A 14814-nucleotide genomic window follows, 5' to 3' on the forward strand; every position below is an offset into this window, starting at 1 on the left:
GTCCCCGTCCCCCCCCCCGCCGCGACGCCCGTGGTCACCGTGGCTGGGGTGCCCCCCGCCATCGCTGTCCCTGCGGTGTCCCCTGTCCCGTGACGCCGTGTGCCCTGCGGATGGTCCCCGCCATGTCCCTCTGCGCCGTCCCCAAGACACTGGCGTGTCCCTGCCCCTGCGGTGCCCGTGAGCCGGGTCCCCAGGGTCCCCTGTGCCCCGTCCCCGTCGTCCTGTGAGCCCTGTCCCCAACGTCCCCTGTGTCCCATCCCCATGGTGCCCGTGCGCCCCGTCCCCGTGCTCCTGCACGCCTTGTCCCCATGGCGCCCGCGTCCCCTGTCCCCACGGTCCCATGTCCCCCATCCCCATGGTCCCATGCACCTTGTCCCCATGGCGCCCGTGTCTCCCGTCCCCGAGTCCCCATGTCCCCATGTCCCCATGTCCCCACAGTCCCATGTGCCCTGTCCCCATGGTGCCCGTGTCCCCCGTCCCCAAGGCCCCATGTGCCCTGTCCCCATGGTCCCACGTGCCCTGTCCCCAAGGTCCCATGCACCTTGTCCCCATGGCGCCCGTGTCCCCCGTCCCCACAGCCCCATGTGCCCTGTCCCCATGGTCCCATGTGCCCTGTCCCCATGGCACCTGTGTCCCCCGTCCCCACAGTCCCATGTGCCCTGTCCCCATGGCGCCCGTGTCCCCTGTCCCCGAGGTCCCATGTGCCCTGTCCCCATGGTCCCATGCACCTTGTCCCCATGGCACCCGTGTCTCCCGTCCCTGAGTCCCCATGTCCCCATGTCCCCTGTCCCCACAGTCCCATGTGCCCTGTCCCCATGGTGCCCGTGTCCCCCGTCCCCGAGGCCCCATGTCCCCTGTCCCCATGGTCCCATGCACCTTGTCCCCATGGCGCCCGTGTCCCCTGTCCCCGATGCCCCATGTGCCCTGTCCCCATGGCGCCTGTGTCCCCCGTCCCCACAGCCCCATGTCCCCTGTCCCCGAGGCCCCACGTGCCCTGTCCCCATGGCACCTGTGTCCCCCGTCCCCACAGTCCCACGTGCCCCGTCCCCGCCGTGCCGTGCCAGGCCGTGCCGTGCGGTGCCGGTGGCAGTTGGGGTGTGCCGGGCGGGAGGCGTCCGCCGCCACCGAATCCGGGAAGGGGCCGAACCCGGGAGGCGCCCGGCTACGGGGCAGCCCCGCCGGCTGCGTCACCCCCCTTGGGGACGTCCCATCTCCGTCCCTAACGAGCCGGTGGCGCAACACCGGCCGTCCCGCGGCGGTGACGCAGGCGCTGGGGGCCACCGCTCGCCCTGCCCTGCCCCGTCCCCTCCTCCTCGCTGCCACCCACGCCACGGGACCAAGGTGTCCTAAGCATCTTTATTGCCAGGGGATGTCACCGTCCCCAGTGCGGGATGTCACCGTCCCAGGGGTGAGGATGTCACCGTCCCAGGGGGATGTCACCGTCCCCAGTGCGGGATGTCACCGTCCCTGGAGTGAGGATGTCACTGTCCTGGGGGGGGTGTCACCGTCCCTGGGGTAAGGACGTCACTGTTCCCAGGGGGATGTCACCGTCTCAGGGGGGGTGTCACTGTCCTGGGGGGGTGTCACCGTCCCTGGGGTGAGGACGTCACTGTTCCCAGGGGGATGTCACCATCCTGGGGGGATGTCACCGTCTCAGGGGGGTGTCACCGTCCCTGGGGTGAGGATGTCACCGTTCCCAGGGGGATGTCACCGTCTCAGGGGGGGTGTCACCGTCCCTGGGGTGAGGATGTCACCATCCCCGGGGGGGATGTCACCGTCCCTGGGGGGGTGTCACTGTCCCTGGGGTGAGGATGTCACCGTTCCCAGGGGGATGTCACCGTCTCAGGGGGGGTGTCACCGTCCCTGGGGTGAGGATGTCACCGTTCCCAGGGGGATGTCACCGTCCTGGGGGGGTGTCACCATCCCTGGGGTGAGGACATCACCGTCTCAGGGGGGTGTCACCGTCCCTGGGGCGAGGACGTCACTGTTCCCAGGGGGATGTCACCCTCCCGGGAGGGATATCGCCATCCCTGGGGCGAGGACGTCACCGTCCCCGGGGGGGACGTCACCGTCCCCAGCGCGGGACGTCACCATCCGCGGGGACGGGGGGGGGGTCAGCAGAGCTGGAAGTAGAAGTCGAGGAGGTGGGTGGCGTCGGGGTGCCGGGAGAGCCCCAGGGGCTGGTGGCCGCGAGCCGAGGTGCAGAGGAACCAGCCGGGGTTGGCGGCCGACTCGAAGCGCCACAGCCCGTCCTTGTAGGAGCGGAAGAAGGTGAAGGCGGCCGAGGCCACCCCGGCCCGGGGCAGCTCCCTGATGTCGGCGCGCTGCGGCGGGACCCGCGCCCCGACGTCACCGCAGGCGGCCGCGCCGCCCGGATCTGCGGTGGTCGCCAGCCCTGCGGTAGCCCCGGCCCTGCGGTGTCCCCAGCCCCGTGGTGTCCCCAGCCCCGTGGTGTCCCCAGCCCTGCAGTGTCCCCATCCCCACGGTGTCCCCAGCCCCGTGGTGTCCCAGCCCCACAATGCCCCGGCCCTGTGATCCCAGTGTCCCCAGCCCCATGGTGTCCCCAGCCCCACGGTGTCCCCAGCCCTGTGGTGTCCCCAGCCCTGTGGTGTCCCCAGCCCCATGGTGTCCCCAGCTCTGCAGTGTCCCCAGCCCCACAGTGTCCCCATCCCCACAGTGTCCCCATCCCTGCGGTGTCCCCATCCCCGTGGTGTCCCCATCCCCACGGTGTCCCCATCCCCACAGTGTCCCCAGCCCCACAGTGTCTCCAGCCCCGTGGTGTCCCCATCCCTGCATTGTCCCCAGCCCCATGGTGTCCCCAGCCCCACAGTGTCCCCATCCCCGCGGTGTCCCCAGCCCCGTGGCGTCCCCATCCCCACGGTGTCCCCAGCCCCATGGTGTCCCCAGCCCCACAGTGTCCCCATCCCCATGGTGTCCCCATCCCCACGGTGTCCCCAGCCCCATGGTGTCCCCATCCCCACAGTGTCCCCAGCCCCATGGTGTCCCCATCCCCGCGGTGTCCCCATCCCCACAGTGTCCCCAGCCCCACGTTGTCCCCATCCCCGCAGTGTCCCCAGCCCTGCAGTGTCCCCAGCCCCGTGGTGTCCCCAGCCCCGTGGTGTCCCCAGCCCCACAATGCCCCAGCCCTGTGATCCCAGTGTCCCCACCCCTGCGGTGGCCCTGTCCCTAAGCGCCCCCTCCCCATGGTGTCCCCACCCCTGTGATGCCCCAGCCCCATGATCCCCGGGAGCTCTGTCCCCGCGGTGGCCCCAACCCAGTGGCGTCCCCGTCCCCATGATGTCCCCATCCCCATGATGTCCCCATGCCCATGACATCCCCATGTGCTCCCTCACCATGGTGTCCCCGTTCCCATGGTGTCTCCGTCCCCATGGTGTCCCTGTCCCCATGGTGTCCCCGTCCCTGTGACCCCTCCCCATGGTGTCCCCATCCCTGTGGTGTCCTTGTCCTTGTGACATCCCCATCCCTGTGGCATCCCCCTCCCCACCGCGTCCCCATCCCCATGGTGTCCTTGTCCCCACAGTGTCCCCATCCCTGTGGCATCCCCCTCCCCACAGTGTCCCCGTCCCCATGGTGTCCTTGTCCCCACGGCATCCCCACCCCTTTGGTCACCCCGTCCCCGTGGCGTCCCCATCCCAACGGCATCCCTGTCCCCACAGTGTCCCCATCCCTGTGGCATCCCCCTCCCCACCGCGTTCCCGTCCCCATGGTGTCCTTGTCCCCATGGTGTCCTTGTCCCCACGGCATCCCCACCCCTTTGGTCACCCCGTCCCCGTGGCGTCCCCATCCCAACGGCATCCCTGTCCCCACAGCGTCCCCATCCCTGTGGCATCCCCATCCCCGCAGCGTCCCCGTCCCCACGGCATCCCCGTGGCATCCCCATCCCTTCGGTGTCCCCATCCCTTCGGTGTCCCCGCGGTGTCCCCTGACCTGCAGCTGCAGGGTGGGCTGGCTGGCGGGGGGGCTGGCCAGGCAGCGGGTGCCATTCTGGATGCCCAGGATGACGGGCAGACGGGCGGGCTCGAAGGCACGGTTGGGGACCCAAAACACCTTCTCTGCAGGGGACACGCGCACCCCCGGGGCCATCAGGGCGTGCCCGCCGCGTCCCCCCCGCCGTGTCCCCGTGTCCCCAGCTCACCCTCGAGGGCGGCGTTGGCCCCTTGCAGGTGCCCGGCCACCAGCTGGTCGTTGCGCAGGTAAAGCGACTTCTGGTTGACGTCCCAAATCCTGCCGGGGACAGCGGCGCCAGCGGTGCCCACCCCGCCACCCTGACCCCCCCTCCCCTCCCCGAGGTGTCACCCGTGGGTGTTGCCCCCACCCCGCTTACCGATACTGGAAGACTTTGGTCTGCAGGGCGGGCGTGTTGCAGAGGGCTAAGCCTTCGGCCTCTGCGCAGAGGAAGAGGAGGGCGAGGGTGAGCGCGGGCTGGCACGCCATGGCACCCCGACGCCCGACGCCCGTGCCCCCCCCTCGCCTTTATAACCCCTCCCAAAATTTCCAGCCTGCGGAGGCGGGGGGCTGCCGGTGGCGCAATCGTCCCCGAGGTTCCGCTTCCCCTCCCGTCTCGCCGGGGCCCTTCCCCGGGGGGTCCCCGGTCACCCGCTCACCCATGGGACCCCCCACCCCGGCCAAGCCCTGGGACAGCAGCTGGGAGGAAGGAAGGAAGGAAGCTAGGAGGTTGGCGGTGGTGTTGCCACACTACTGGTGGGGTTGGCTCCGCCCCGCCGGAGGGCTCGGCACGGCCGGGGGTGGCAACCGAAGCCGGTCGCCGCGGGGGGGGCACACCGGGACACACCCGGGGATCACCGGCCCCCTCGGGGCTGGCCCAGGCGGGGCTCGAACCGGCAACCTCGGCACTGGGGGGGCGGCGCCCTCCCTGCTGCGCCACCGGGCGGGGCGCGCTGCGCATGCGCCTGTCACTGTGGCGGAGGCGCACGCGCGGTGAAGCGCCGCGGGCCGCCGCCGGCGGGAACCCAGCGGGCACCCGTAGGTGCATCGTGGGGACCAGTGAGTGGCCGTCGGTGGGTGGCGCATGCGCGGTGTGCGCGCAGAGGCAGCGGCACATGCGCAGTGTGTGTGGGGAGAGGGCGGCGCATACGCAGTGTGTGTGTGGGGGAGAGGGCGGCGCATGCGCAGTGTGGCCCCCGCGGGGCGGGGCGGGGGGACGCGGGCCATGGCGGGCGGCGGGGCGGCGCTGCGGGCGGCGGTTGCCGCCGTGGTGCTGGCGGCCTGGAGCGCCCACGGCCTCTACTTCCACATCGGCGAGACCGAGAAGCGCTGCTTCATCGAGGAAATCCCGGATGAGACCATGGTCATCGGTGCGGGGCGCGGGAGGGGCCGGCGGGGGCCGGGGGCGGGCGGGACCACCGGGTACTTGGGGGGGGGGGTGGGGGCGGGCGGGTGAGGAGACCACCGGGGACCGGGGGGGCAACGGGAGAGACCACCGGGTGCGTAGGGGGGGCGGGCGGGCGAGGAGGCGACCGGGGGGGCAACGGGAGGGACCACCGGGCATGGCGGGGGCCAACGGGAGGGACCACCGGGGACCGGGGGGGCAACGGGAGGGACCACCAGGGACGGGGGGGGGGGGGCAACGGAAGGGACCACCGGGCACCGCGGGGAGCAACGGGAGCGACCACCGGGCAGCGGGAGGGACCAGGAGGCAACGGGGAGCCCCCCTAGGAATGATGGGGTGGGGAGGGGCAGGAGAGACCCATAGGAACCGGGAGGGGTGGGGGGGTAACGGGACGGGGCCTGGCTGGGGGTGCTGGGCCTGCTCCGACCCGCCGCCCCCCCAGGGAACTACCGGACGCAGCTGTGGGACAAGCAGTCGGAGTCGTTCCTGCCCTCCACCCCGGGGCTGGGCATGCACGTGGAGGTGAAGGACCCCGACGGCAAGGTGGGTGTCCCGGGGGGGGGGGGGGAGGGGGGCTCGAGCACCCTCTGGCCCGGGTGTGGGGTCCCTGGGACGTGTGGGGTGCCCACCAGCTGGGGCAGGGGATCTTGGGGTGCGTGGGGTGCATGCCGAGGAGGGCAGGGGGTCCCTACGGTCATGGGGTGCCCACCAGCCTGGGTGTGGGGTCCCTGGGGTGCCTGCTGGCTGGGTTGGGGGGGTTCCTGGGGTGCCTTCCAGGTAGGGTGTCCCTGGAGCACATGGGGTGCCCACCAGCCATGGCAGGGGGTCCCTGGGGTGCGTGGGGTGCATGCCAAGGAGGGCAGGGGGTCCCTACGGTCATGGGGTGCCCACCAGCCTGGGTGTGGGGTCCCTGGGGCATGTGGGGTGCCCACCAGGTGGGGCAGGGGGTCCTGGGGTGCGTGGGGTCCCTGCCAGCCTGGGAGTGGGGTCCCTGGAGCACATGGGGTGCCCGCCAGCATGGGCATGGGATGTGTGGGGTGCATGCCAAGGAGGGCAGGGGGTCCCTACGGTCATGGGGTGCCCACCAGCCTGGGAGTGGGGTCCCTGGGGTGCCTGCTGGCTGGGTTGGGGGGGTTCCTGGTAGGGTAGGGTGTTCTTGGGGTGCACGGGGTGCCTGCTATCCTGGGTGTGGGGTCCCTGGGGCATACAGGGTGCCCTCCAGCTGGGGCAGGGGGTCCCTGGGGTGCACGGGGCACCCGCCAGCCTGGGCGTGGGGTCCCTGGGGCGCACGGTGTACCCCCCCCAACAAGGGCAGGGGGTCCCTGGGGTGTATGGGGCACCCACCAGCCTGGGCATGGGGTCCCTGGGGCGCACAGCGTACCCCCCCAACAAGGGCAGGGGGTCCCTGGGGTGCACGGGGCACCCGCCAGCCTGGGCATGGGGTCCCTGGGGTGCACGGCGTACCCCCCCCCAACAAGGGCAGGGGGTCCCTGGGGTGCACGGGGTGCCTCACCAGCCGGGACAGGGGGTCTGTGGGACAGGCAGAGGCTGTCCCGGTGCCCCCCCCAAAGGTGGGCGCCGGGTGATGGTGGCGGTGTCCCGGCGCAGGTGGTGCTGTCCCGGCAGTACGGCTCCGAAGGACGCTTCACCTTCACCTCCCACACGCCGGGCGAGCACCAGATCTGCCTCCACTCCAACTCCACCCGCATGGCGCTCTTCGCCGGCGGCAAACTGGTAATGGGGGCGGGGGACGGGGACACCCAAACCCGGGGAGAGGGTGCGGGCAGCGGTGGGGATCCCCTGACCTTCCTCCCCTCGCCTTTTCCCCCGCAGCGGGTGCACCTGGACATCCAGGTGGGCGAACACACCAACAACTACCCCGAAATCGCCGCCAAGGACAAGCTGACGGAGCTGCAGCTCCGCGCCCGCCAGCTCCTCGACCAGGTCGAGCAGATCCAGAAGGAGCAGAACTACCAACGGGTGAGGAGGGGGCTCCGGGGGGGGAACACCCCCTTCCCCCCCCTCCCCACCCCCCTTTATTTTTATTTTTCTTTTGGCTGACAGTACCAGGAGGTGAACACCCCCCTTTCCCCCCCCCCCCCCACTTTATTTTTTATTTTCCCTTTGATCCGACAGTACCGGGAGGAGCGTTTCCGCATGACGAGCGAGAGCACCAACCAGCGGGTGCTGTGGTGGTCCATCGCCCAGACCATCATCCTCATCCTCACCGGCATCTGGCAGATGAGGCACCTCAAGAGCTTCTTCGAGGCCAAGAAGCTGGTGTAGCCCCCCCCGCACCCACCCACCCACCCCGGGGGGGGAACCCTTGCTGCCTGGGGGTGGGGGCCGGCCCCCACGGTGACGTTTTGTGGGAAAATAAAAGGTTTTTGGGGTCCGATGAGGCTCGCTGCTGCTTTTTTAGGGTGCTGGGGGGCGGGGGTGGCTCTGGCGCTGCCCCAAGCCGGGCTGGGGGCTCAGGCATCCGGCTACCTGTCCCCGGGGGGTGCGTGCCCTCACCCCGTCCCCCCAGGGACCGGCGACGGGGGGACCCAGGCGACCGGTCCCCGAGGAGCCGAGGGTGCTGCTCGGTCCTCCACCGCCAGGGGGCGGTGGCTGCCTGGCTCTCCTGGAGGCCGCTCTGGGCGCGCGGCGGAAGTGCCTGTGGGAAGGGGGGGAGCGCGCAGGCGCAGTCGGCGGCGGGCAGGCAGCATGGCGGCGGCAGCGCCGGGCTTCGAGCAGATGGGGCTGGACGGGCGGCTGCTGCGGGTGCGCGGGGCGGCTGGGGGGGTCACGGTGGCTACGGGCACCGGGGGGGGGCTCGGCCGTTGGTGGGGGAGGCTCACGGTGGGTGAGGGGGAGGCCTTGAGGGGCCCGGAGGCCGGGGTCCCTTGGTGGGGGTGGAGGCCCTGAGGGGGCCGGGACTCTGGGGTCCCTCGGTGGGGAGGGGGCCGGGACACCGGGGCCCTTCTGGGGGTGAGGGGGGGGCATGGAGGGCCCGGACACCGGGGTCCCTCGGTGGGGAGGGGGCCGGGACACCGGGGCCCTTCTGGGGGTGAGGGGGGGGCATGGAGGGCCCGGACACCGGGGTCCCTCGGTGGGGAGGGGGCGGCCCTGAGGAGCCGGGAAGCCGGGGTCCCTCGGGGTGGGGCTGCTTCGCAGGCCTGGGGTCCCCCCGCCGCGGGGAGGGGGGTGGCGGTGGGTACCCCCCTGTGGCGGGGGGGGCACTGGGCAGCCCAGCCGGCTGGGCCCCCCGGGTGACGGCTCCCGCAGGCCGTGGCGGAGCTGGGCTGGGCCACCCCCACGGCCATCCAGGCCGAGGCCATTCCCCTGGCGCTGGAGGGCCGCGACCTCCTGGCCCGGGCCAGGACCGGCTCCGGGAAGACGGGGGCGTACGGGCTGCCCCTGCTCCAGCACCTCCTGCGCGTCAAGGCCGTGAGTGGGGCGGCGGGGGGCACGGGTGGGCACGGGGGGTGTGGGGTCAGGTGGGGTGGGTGGGCACCGTGGGGCACATGGGGTGGGCGCTGGGGGGTAGGTGGGCTCTGGGGGGTATTGGGCATGGGGGGGGCACCGTGGGGTACCAGGCGCGGGTGGGGATGGGGGCACCGTGGGGTATCTAGGGAGGATTGGGCACTGTGGGGCAGGTGGGCACCGTGGGGCAGGCAGGCAGGGGTGGGTGCCGTGGGGCACAGGGGCTCTGTGGGGTGTTGGGCACGGGTGGGCACTGTGGGGCAGGTGGGGCAGGCAGGCAGGGGTGGGCGCCGTGGGGCACAGGGGCTCTGTGGGGTGTTGGGCACGGGTGGGCACCGTGGGGCAGGTGGGGTAGGCAGGCAGGGGTGGGCGCCGTGGGGCGCAGGGGTGGGCGCCGTGGGGCACAGGGGCTCTGTGGGGTGTTGGGCACGGGTGGGCACCGTGGGGCAGGTGGGGCAGACAGGCAGGGGTGGGCGCCGTGGGGCACAGGGGCTCTGTGGGGTGTTGGGCACGGGTGGGCACCGTGGGGCAGGTGGGGCAGACAGGCAGGGGTGGGCGCCGTGGGGCACAGGGGCTCTGTGGGGTGTTGGGCACGGGTGGGCACCGTGGGGCAGGTGGGGCAGACAGGCAGGGGTGGGCGCCGTGGGGCACAGGGGCTCTGTGGGGTGTTGGGCACGGGTGGGCACCGTGGGGCAGGTGGGGCAGACAGGCAGGGGTGGGCGCCGTGGGGCACAGGGGCTCTGTGGGGTGTTGGGCACGGGTGGGCACCGTGGGGCAGGTGGGGCAGACAGGCAGGGGTGGGCGCCGTGGGGCACAGGGGCTCTGTGGGGTGTTGGGCACGGGTGGGCACCGTGGGGCAGGTGGGGCAGACAGGCAGGGGTGGGCGCCGTGGGGCACAGGGGCTCTGTGCGGTGTTGGGCACGGGTGGGCACCGTGGGGCAGGTGGGGCAGACAGGCAGGGGTGGGCGCCGTGGGGCACAGGGGCTCTGTGGGGTGTTGGGCACGGGTGGGCACCGTGGGGCACGTGGGTGCTGTAGCCGGGCACCGTGGGGCAGGGCTGGGCCCTGCGGGGTGCTGAGCGGGGGGGGGGGGACACGCTGTGGGACACGTGGGCACCGTGGGGTACGCGGCCACGGCCGGGCTCTGTGGGGCACGCGGCGGGCTGTGCGGGGTGCCGGGCCGGCTCTCCCGTGCCCGCGCGCCGGCGGTGACGGCGAGCGGGGGCGCGGGCGGGCGCAGGCACCCTCGGCGGTGGCGCAGGCGGTGCGGGCGCTGGTGCTGGTGCCCTCCAAGGAGCTGGGGCAGCAGGTGGTGCGCAGCCTGCGGCAGCTGGCGGCTTTCTGCGCCCGCGACCTGCGCGTGGCCGATCTCTGCGCCCAGACCGACCTCGCCGCCCAGCGGTAAGCTCGCACCCCCCCCCCAAACCCCCCCCCCCGGACGCCTGGGTCCGTCCGTCCCCCTCCGCCGCGGCAGGCGGGGGTTGACGGCAGAGGCGGGTGACGCGGCGTGTCGGCAGGCCGGTGCTGATGGAGAAGCCAGACGTGGTGGTGGGCACGCCGGGGCGGGTGCTGGCACACCTCGGCGCCCGCAGCCTGAGCCTGCGGCACTCGCTGGAGCTGCTGGTGCTGGACGAGGCCGACCTGCTGCTCTCCTTCGGCTTCGGCGAGGACATCAAGTCCCTGCTGTGGTGAGGGGCACCCCGGGGAGCGGGGACGGGGACCTGTGGGGCGCTGCCAGGGCTGGGGGAGCACTGCTGGGGCTGGAGCATGGGGGGGGCACGGCTGGGGATTTGGGGGGCATTGCCAGGGCTATGGGGCATTGCTGGGGCTGGAGGATGTGGGGGGCACGGCCAGGGGTTTGGGGGATGCTGAGGGTTTGGGGGGCGTTGCCTGGGGTTTGGGGGTACTGGGATTTGGGTGCTGGGGCTGGGGGGCACAGCCAGGGGTTTGGGGGGCACTGAGGGTTTGGGGGGTGTTGCCTGGGGTTTGGGGGTACTGGGATTTGGGTACTGGGATTTTTTGGGGATTTGGGGATTTTTTGGGGATTTGGGGGTACTGGGATTTGGGTACTGGGATTTTTGGGTACTGGGATCTGGGGGGCATTGCCGGGGCTGGGGGGCGCTGCTGGGGTTGGAGGATGTGGGGGGCACAGCCAAGGTTTTGGGGGACAGTGCCAGGGCTGGGGGGGGCACTGGGGATTTTGGGGGACAGTGCCAGGGCTGTGGGGCACTGCTGGGGCTGGAGGATGTGGGGGGTACAGCCAGGGTTTTGGGGGACAGTGCCAGGACTGGGGGGCACTGGTAGGGCTGGGGGGGGCACTGGGGATTTTGGGGGACAGTGCCAGGGCTGTGGGGCACTGCTGGGGCTGGAGGATGTGGGGGGCACAGCCTGGGGTTTGGGGGGCACAGCCTGGGGTTTGGGGGTACTGCCGGGGCTGTGGGGCACAGTGGGGCTAGCGGACATGGGGGGCACAGCCTGGGGTTTGGGGGGCACAGCCGGGGCAGGACGACACGGGGGCACTTGCAGAGCCGGGGGGGGGGGCGGGGGCCGTTTGGGGCGCATTGCCAAGGGTGGGGGGCACAGCGGGGCTCAAGAAGGGGGGGACCCGGGCGTGGCCGGGTCTGGTGCCGAGGGCCCCGTCACCCCCCGCCGCGGGGGCTGGCGCTGAGCCCCCCCCCGCCCCCCCAGCCACCTCCCCAAGATCTACCAGGCGCTGCTCATGTCGGCCACCTTCAGCCCCGACGTGGAGGCCCTGAAGGAGCTGGTGCTGCACAACCCCGTGAGTGGGCACGGGGGGGGGGGCGCGGGGAGGGGTCCGGGGGGGGCGCAGGGGTCGGTTTGGGGGGTCCGGAGCGCGCGCAGACGCCGGGACGTGGGAACGCGGCGCCCGCAGGGGCAAGTTTTGGGGGGACGTATGGGGTACGGTGGACGCTGGGGTGCGCCGGGAGGCGGGGGGGGGGGGGGCACGACAGCCCCGTGCCCGCGTCCCCCCAACCTCGCGCCGGCGGGTGCAGGTGACGGTGCGCCCGCCCGAGCCCCGGCTGCCGGGCGGCTCCCAGCTGCAGCAATTCGCGGTGCGCTGCGGCACGGAGGAGGACAAGTTCCTGCTGCTCTGCGCCCTGCTGAAGCTGAGGCTGCTGCGGGGCCGGGCCCTGCTCTTCGTGGGCACCCTCGCCCGCTGCTACCGCCTCAAGCTCTTCCTCGAGCAGTTCGGCATCCCCGCCTGCGCCCTCAACTCCGAGCTGCCCGCCCGCTCCCGGTAACCCCCGAGGGGGACGGTGGGGTGCCCGGCTGGGTCGGGGTACCCCCGGGGTGGCGCGGAAGAGGGAAAATGGGGCGTTCGGGGGTGCCCATCAAGGGCCTGGGGGGTGACGGGGTGCCCCGGGGAGGAAGGTGACTGGTGGGGGCTTGTGGAAGAAGACGAGGGGCAGCCCCGGGTCAGGGGAAAGCGGGGTGCTCCTTGGGGACGAGGGGGGTGTCCCCGGTGAGCTCAGGGGTGCCCAGGGAAACGGGGTGCCCTCGGGGTGCCAGGGGAAATGCGCATGGGGGGCTCCCAGCTGGGGTGCCCGTGGGGGGGAAAGGACACCCTGGGGGGTCCCGGGAGGGTGCAGGGGGGGCCGAGGAGGAAGGGCCAGGGGTACCTGGGGGGTGGGGGGGACGCACAGCAAAGAGGGGTGCCCACGGCAGGGACGCCGATGGGCACCCGCCTTGTCCCCAGGTGCCACGTCATCACCCAGTTCAACCGGGGCATCTACGACTACATCGTGGCCACCGACGAGGAGGCGCCGGCCGTGCCCGTGGAGCAGCCCCCACGCAAGAAGCGCAAGGGTGCTGCCCAGAGGTGAGTCCCGCCAGTGCCACCGAGGCCCCGCCGGTGCCACCGGTGTCCCGCGGGTGCCACCGTGTCACCGGGGCAACGTCCTGCTTGCGGCCAGGGGGGGCTCAGGCCACGGAAGGTGACCCAGAGCTGCGGGGGTGCTTCTGCCCCAGGTGTCCTTGTCCCCACCGGGGTCCCGTGCCCAGGGGATGTCCCTGTCCCCAGGGGGTTCCCCGTGCCCACCGTGTCCCCAAGGCTGGGGGGGGGGGGTTCTCTTGCCTGGGGGATTTTACGCCGCGTCCCTGCGTGGGCCTGGGTGCCCAGGGAGGTCCCTGTGCCAGCGTGTCCCCTTCTTTGTGGGGGTCTCCTTGCCCTGTCCCCGTGGCTCTGGGGTCATCGTGCCCAAGGCGTCCCCGTGCCCGCGTGGGTGTCGGTGCCCAGCGTGTCCCCACGCTCAGCGTGTCCTCGTACCCACGGGGATCCCTTTTCCCAGTGTCCCCGTGCCCACGTGACTGTCTGTGTCCCAGATGTCCCCTTGCCTGGGGGGTCCCCATGTCCTTGGGGGGTCCCTGAGCCATGTCCTGGGTCCCCCCCCTCCCCAGCAAGGGCAAGGACCCGGAGTACGGCGTCGCGCGGGGCATTGACTTCCAAAACGTGGCCGCCGTCATCAACTTCGACGTGCCGCCGACGGTCGAGTCCTACATCCACCGCGTGGGCAGGTACGTGGGGACGCGGGGGTGCCTACGGTGCCCGGTGGCCCCCTCGGGTGGGCGTCCCACCGCCCCCTCCCCTCCGTGCCCGCAGGACGGCCCGCGCCGACAACCCCGGCACGGCGCTCACCTTCGCGCTGCCCGAGGACCAGGACGGCCTGGCCCGGATCGAGGACGCGCTCGCCGGAGGTCAGGGGGACCCTGTGTCACTTGGAGGGGGGCGGGGGGGGGGCGGCGGGTGCCAAGGGACATCGGGGGGGTGCGGGGTGTCGGGAGCAAGGGTGGGGGTGACCCCACGCGTCCCCGTGTGTCCCCAGAGAACGGCGAGTCGATGCTGCAGCCCTACAAGTTCTCCACGGAGGAGATCGAGGCCCTGCGCTACCGCTGCCGGGTAGGTGGGCGGTGGGCAACGCCGGGGGGGTGCCGGTGGCACCGGATGGGGGGGTGCCAGGCTCTGACACCCCGCCCGTGCGTCCCCAGGACGCCATGCGCTCCGTCACCAAGCAGGCGGTGAAGGAGGCCCGGCTGCGGGAGATCAAGGATGAGCTGCTCAACTCGGAGAAGCTCAAGGTAACCCCCCTGGTTCCCGGCGGGCTCGGGGCTGCCTGAGGGGCAGAGGGCGGCGTTTTGGGGGTCCACGGGCAGCGCGGGGTGGGTCCCGGGCGCTGCCAGCCCCCCCCCCCCGCCCCGTTCTCCGCACCCAGGCGTACTTCGAGGACAACCCCCGCGACCTGCACGTCCTGCGCCACGACAAGCCCCTGCACCCCGCCATCGTCAAACCTCACCTCCGCAACGTGCCCGAGTACCTGGGTACGTCCCCGCGCCCGCCGGCCCCGGCGTCGGGGTGCGGAAAAGGGGTGGGGACGGCGACCCTGGGACGTGACGGCGACGTAGAGGCCAAACGGAGCCTGGGGGTGACGTTGTGGGGGGAACGGGGACGTCCCTGGGGCCACCGGCACCCTCTTACCCGCTGTTCTCTGCCCGCAGTCCCCCCCAGCCTCCGCGGCATCGCCAAACCCAACCTCAAGAAGCGCAAGTGGCTGGGGCTGCCCCGCGCCGGTGCCAGCCGTCGGGGTGGCTCGACGGTGAGTGCGGGACGGGCACGGAGGGGACCCCCCCGCGTCCCCCTCGCTGCCAGGGGGTCCGACGCTGCTTCTCTTTCCCCCCTTCTCCAGTCCCGCGGCACCGGCAACCCGCTGCAGAGCTTCAAGTACGCCCGTCGCCGTGCCAAACGCCCGGCCGCGCCGCGCTCCTGAGCCCCCCGGCACCCCACGGACTGTGCCCGCCCCGGGCGGGGGGCACCGCAGCCACCTCGCGGCCCCCCCCCCTCCGCGGGACGGGGTATCTCCGTGCCGTACCCTGCGGGGCGGCTGTGCCAAATAAAGGTGTGTGCCGTCGCCTTGCCGGGCCGTGTGTGGTGCCCCCGCCGGCTACGTGACGGGGGAAGGT

At 72.6% G+C, this 14814-nt stretch overlaps 3 protein-coding genes across 11 annotated transcripts; 2 read left to right on the plus strand and 1 right to left on the minus strand.

Moving 5' to 3' along the window:
* Positions 1–1956: 1956 nt before the first annotated feature.
* On the minus strand, positions 1957–5053 carry LOC142420006 (interleukin-36 receptor antagonist protein-like). 9 transcript variants are annotated; one of them, XM_075523450.1, is made up of 5 exons: positions 4814–5053; positions 4346–4406; positions 4157–4245; positions 3949–4073; positions 1957–2324 (listed from the first exon to the last, which is right to left on the minus strand). In XM_075523450.1, exons 1-5 carry the CDS (start codon positions 5050–5052, stop codon positions 2002–2004), a joined length of 837 nt encoding a protein of 278 aa, XP_075379565.1. In that variant the 5' UTR covers position 5053; the 3' UTR covers positions 1957–2001. The 9 variants fall into 9 exon arrangements, with proteins under 9 accessions (XP_075379565.1, XP_075379564.1, XP_075379563.1 ...); XM_075523449.1 differs by having other exon boundaries at positions 1957–2252; positions 4626–5053; XM_075523448.1 differs by having other exon boundaries at positions 4626–5053.
* Positions 5054–5142: 89 nt separating this feature from the next.
* TMED4 (transmembrane p24 trafficking protein 4) lies at positions 5143–7767 on the plus strand. Its single transcript, XM_075523626.1, has 5 exons — positions 5143–5336; positions 5814–5914; positions 6980–7105; positions 7205–7351; positions 7508–7767. Exons 1-5 carry the CDS (start codon positions 5147–5149, stop codon positions 7655–7657), a joined length of 714 nt encoding a protein of 237 aa, XP_075379741.1. The 5' UTR covers positions 5143–5146; the 3' UTR covers positions 7658–7767.
* A 264-nt stretch (positions 7768–8031) lies between these two features.
* On the plus strand, positions 8032–14775 carry DDX56 (DEAD-box helicase 56). Its single transcript, XM_075523620.1, has 14 exons — positions 8032–8137; positions 8642–8803; positions 10079–10239; positions 10356–10526; positions 11527–11617; positions 11853–12097; positions 12557–12679; positions 13258–13374; positions 13460–13554; positions 13683–13756; positions 13846–13935; positions 14070–14175; positions 14353–14450; positions 14541–14775. The coding sequence occupies exons 1-14, from the start codon at positions 8081–8083 to the stop codon at positions 14619–14621; spliced, it is 1671 nt and encodes a 556-aa protein (XP_075379735.1). The 5' UTR covers positions 8032–8080; the 3' UTR covers positions 14622–14775.
* The last annotated feature ends 39 nt before the right edge of the window (positions 14776–14814 follow it).

This window comes from Mycteria americana, chromosome 23 (assembly GCF_035582795.1).
Source record: "Mycteria americana isolate JAX WOST 10 ecotype Jacksonville Zoo and Gardens chromosome 23, USCA_MyAme_1.0, whole genome shotgun sequence".
NCBI classification, from domain to species: Eukaryota; Metazoa; Chordata; class Aves; order Ciconiiformes; family Ciconiidae; genus Mycteria; species Mycteria americana.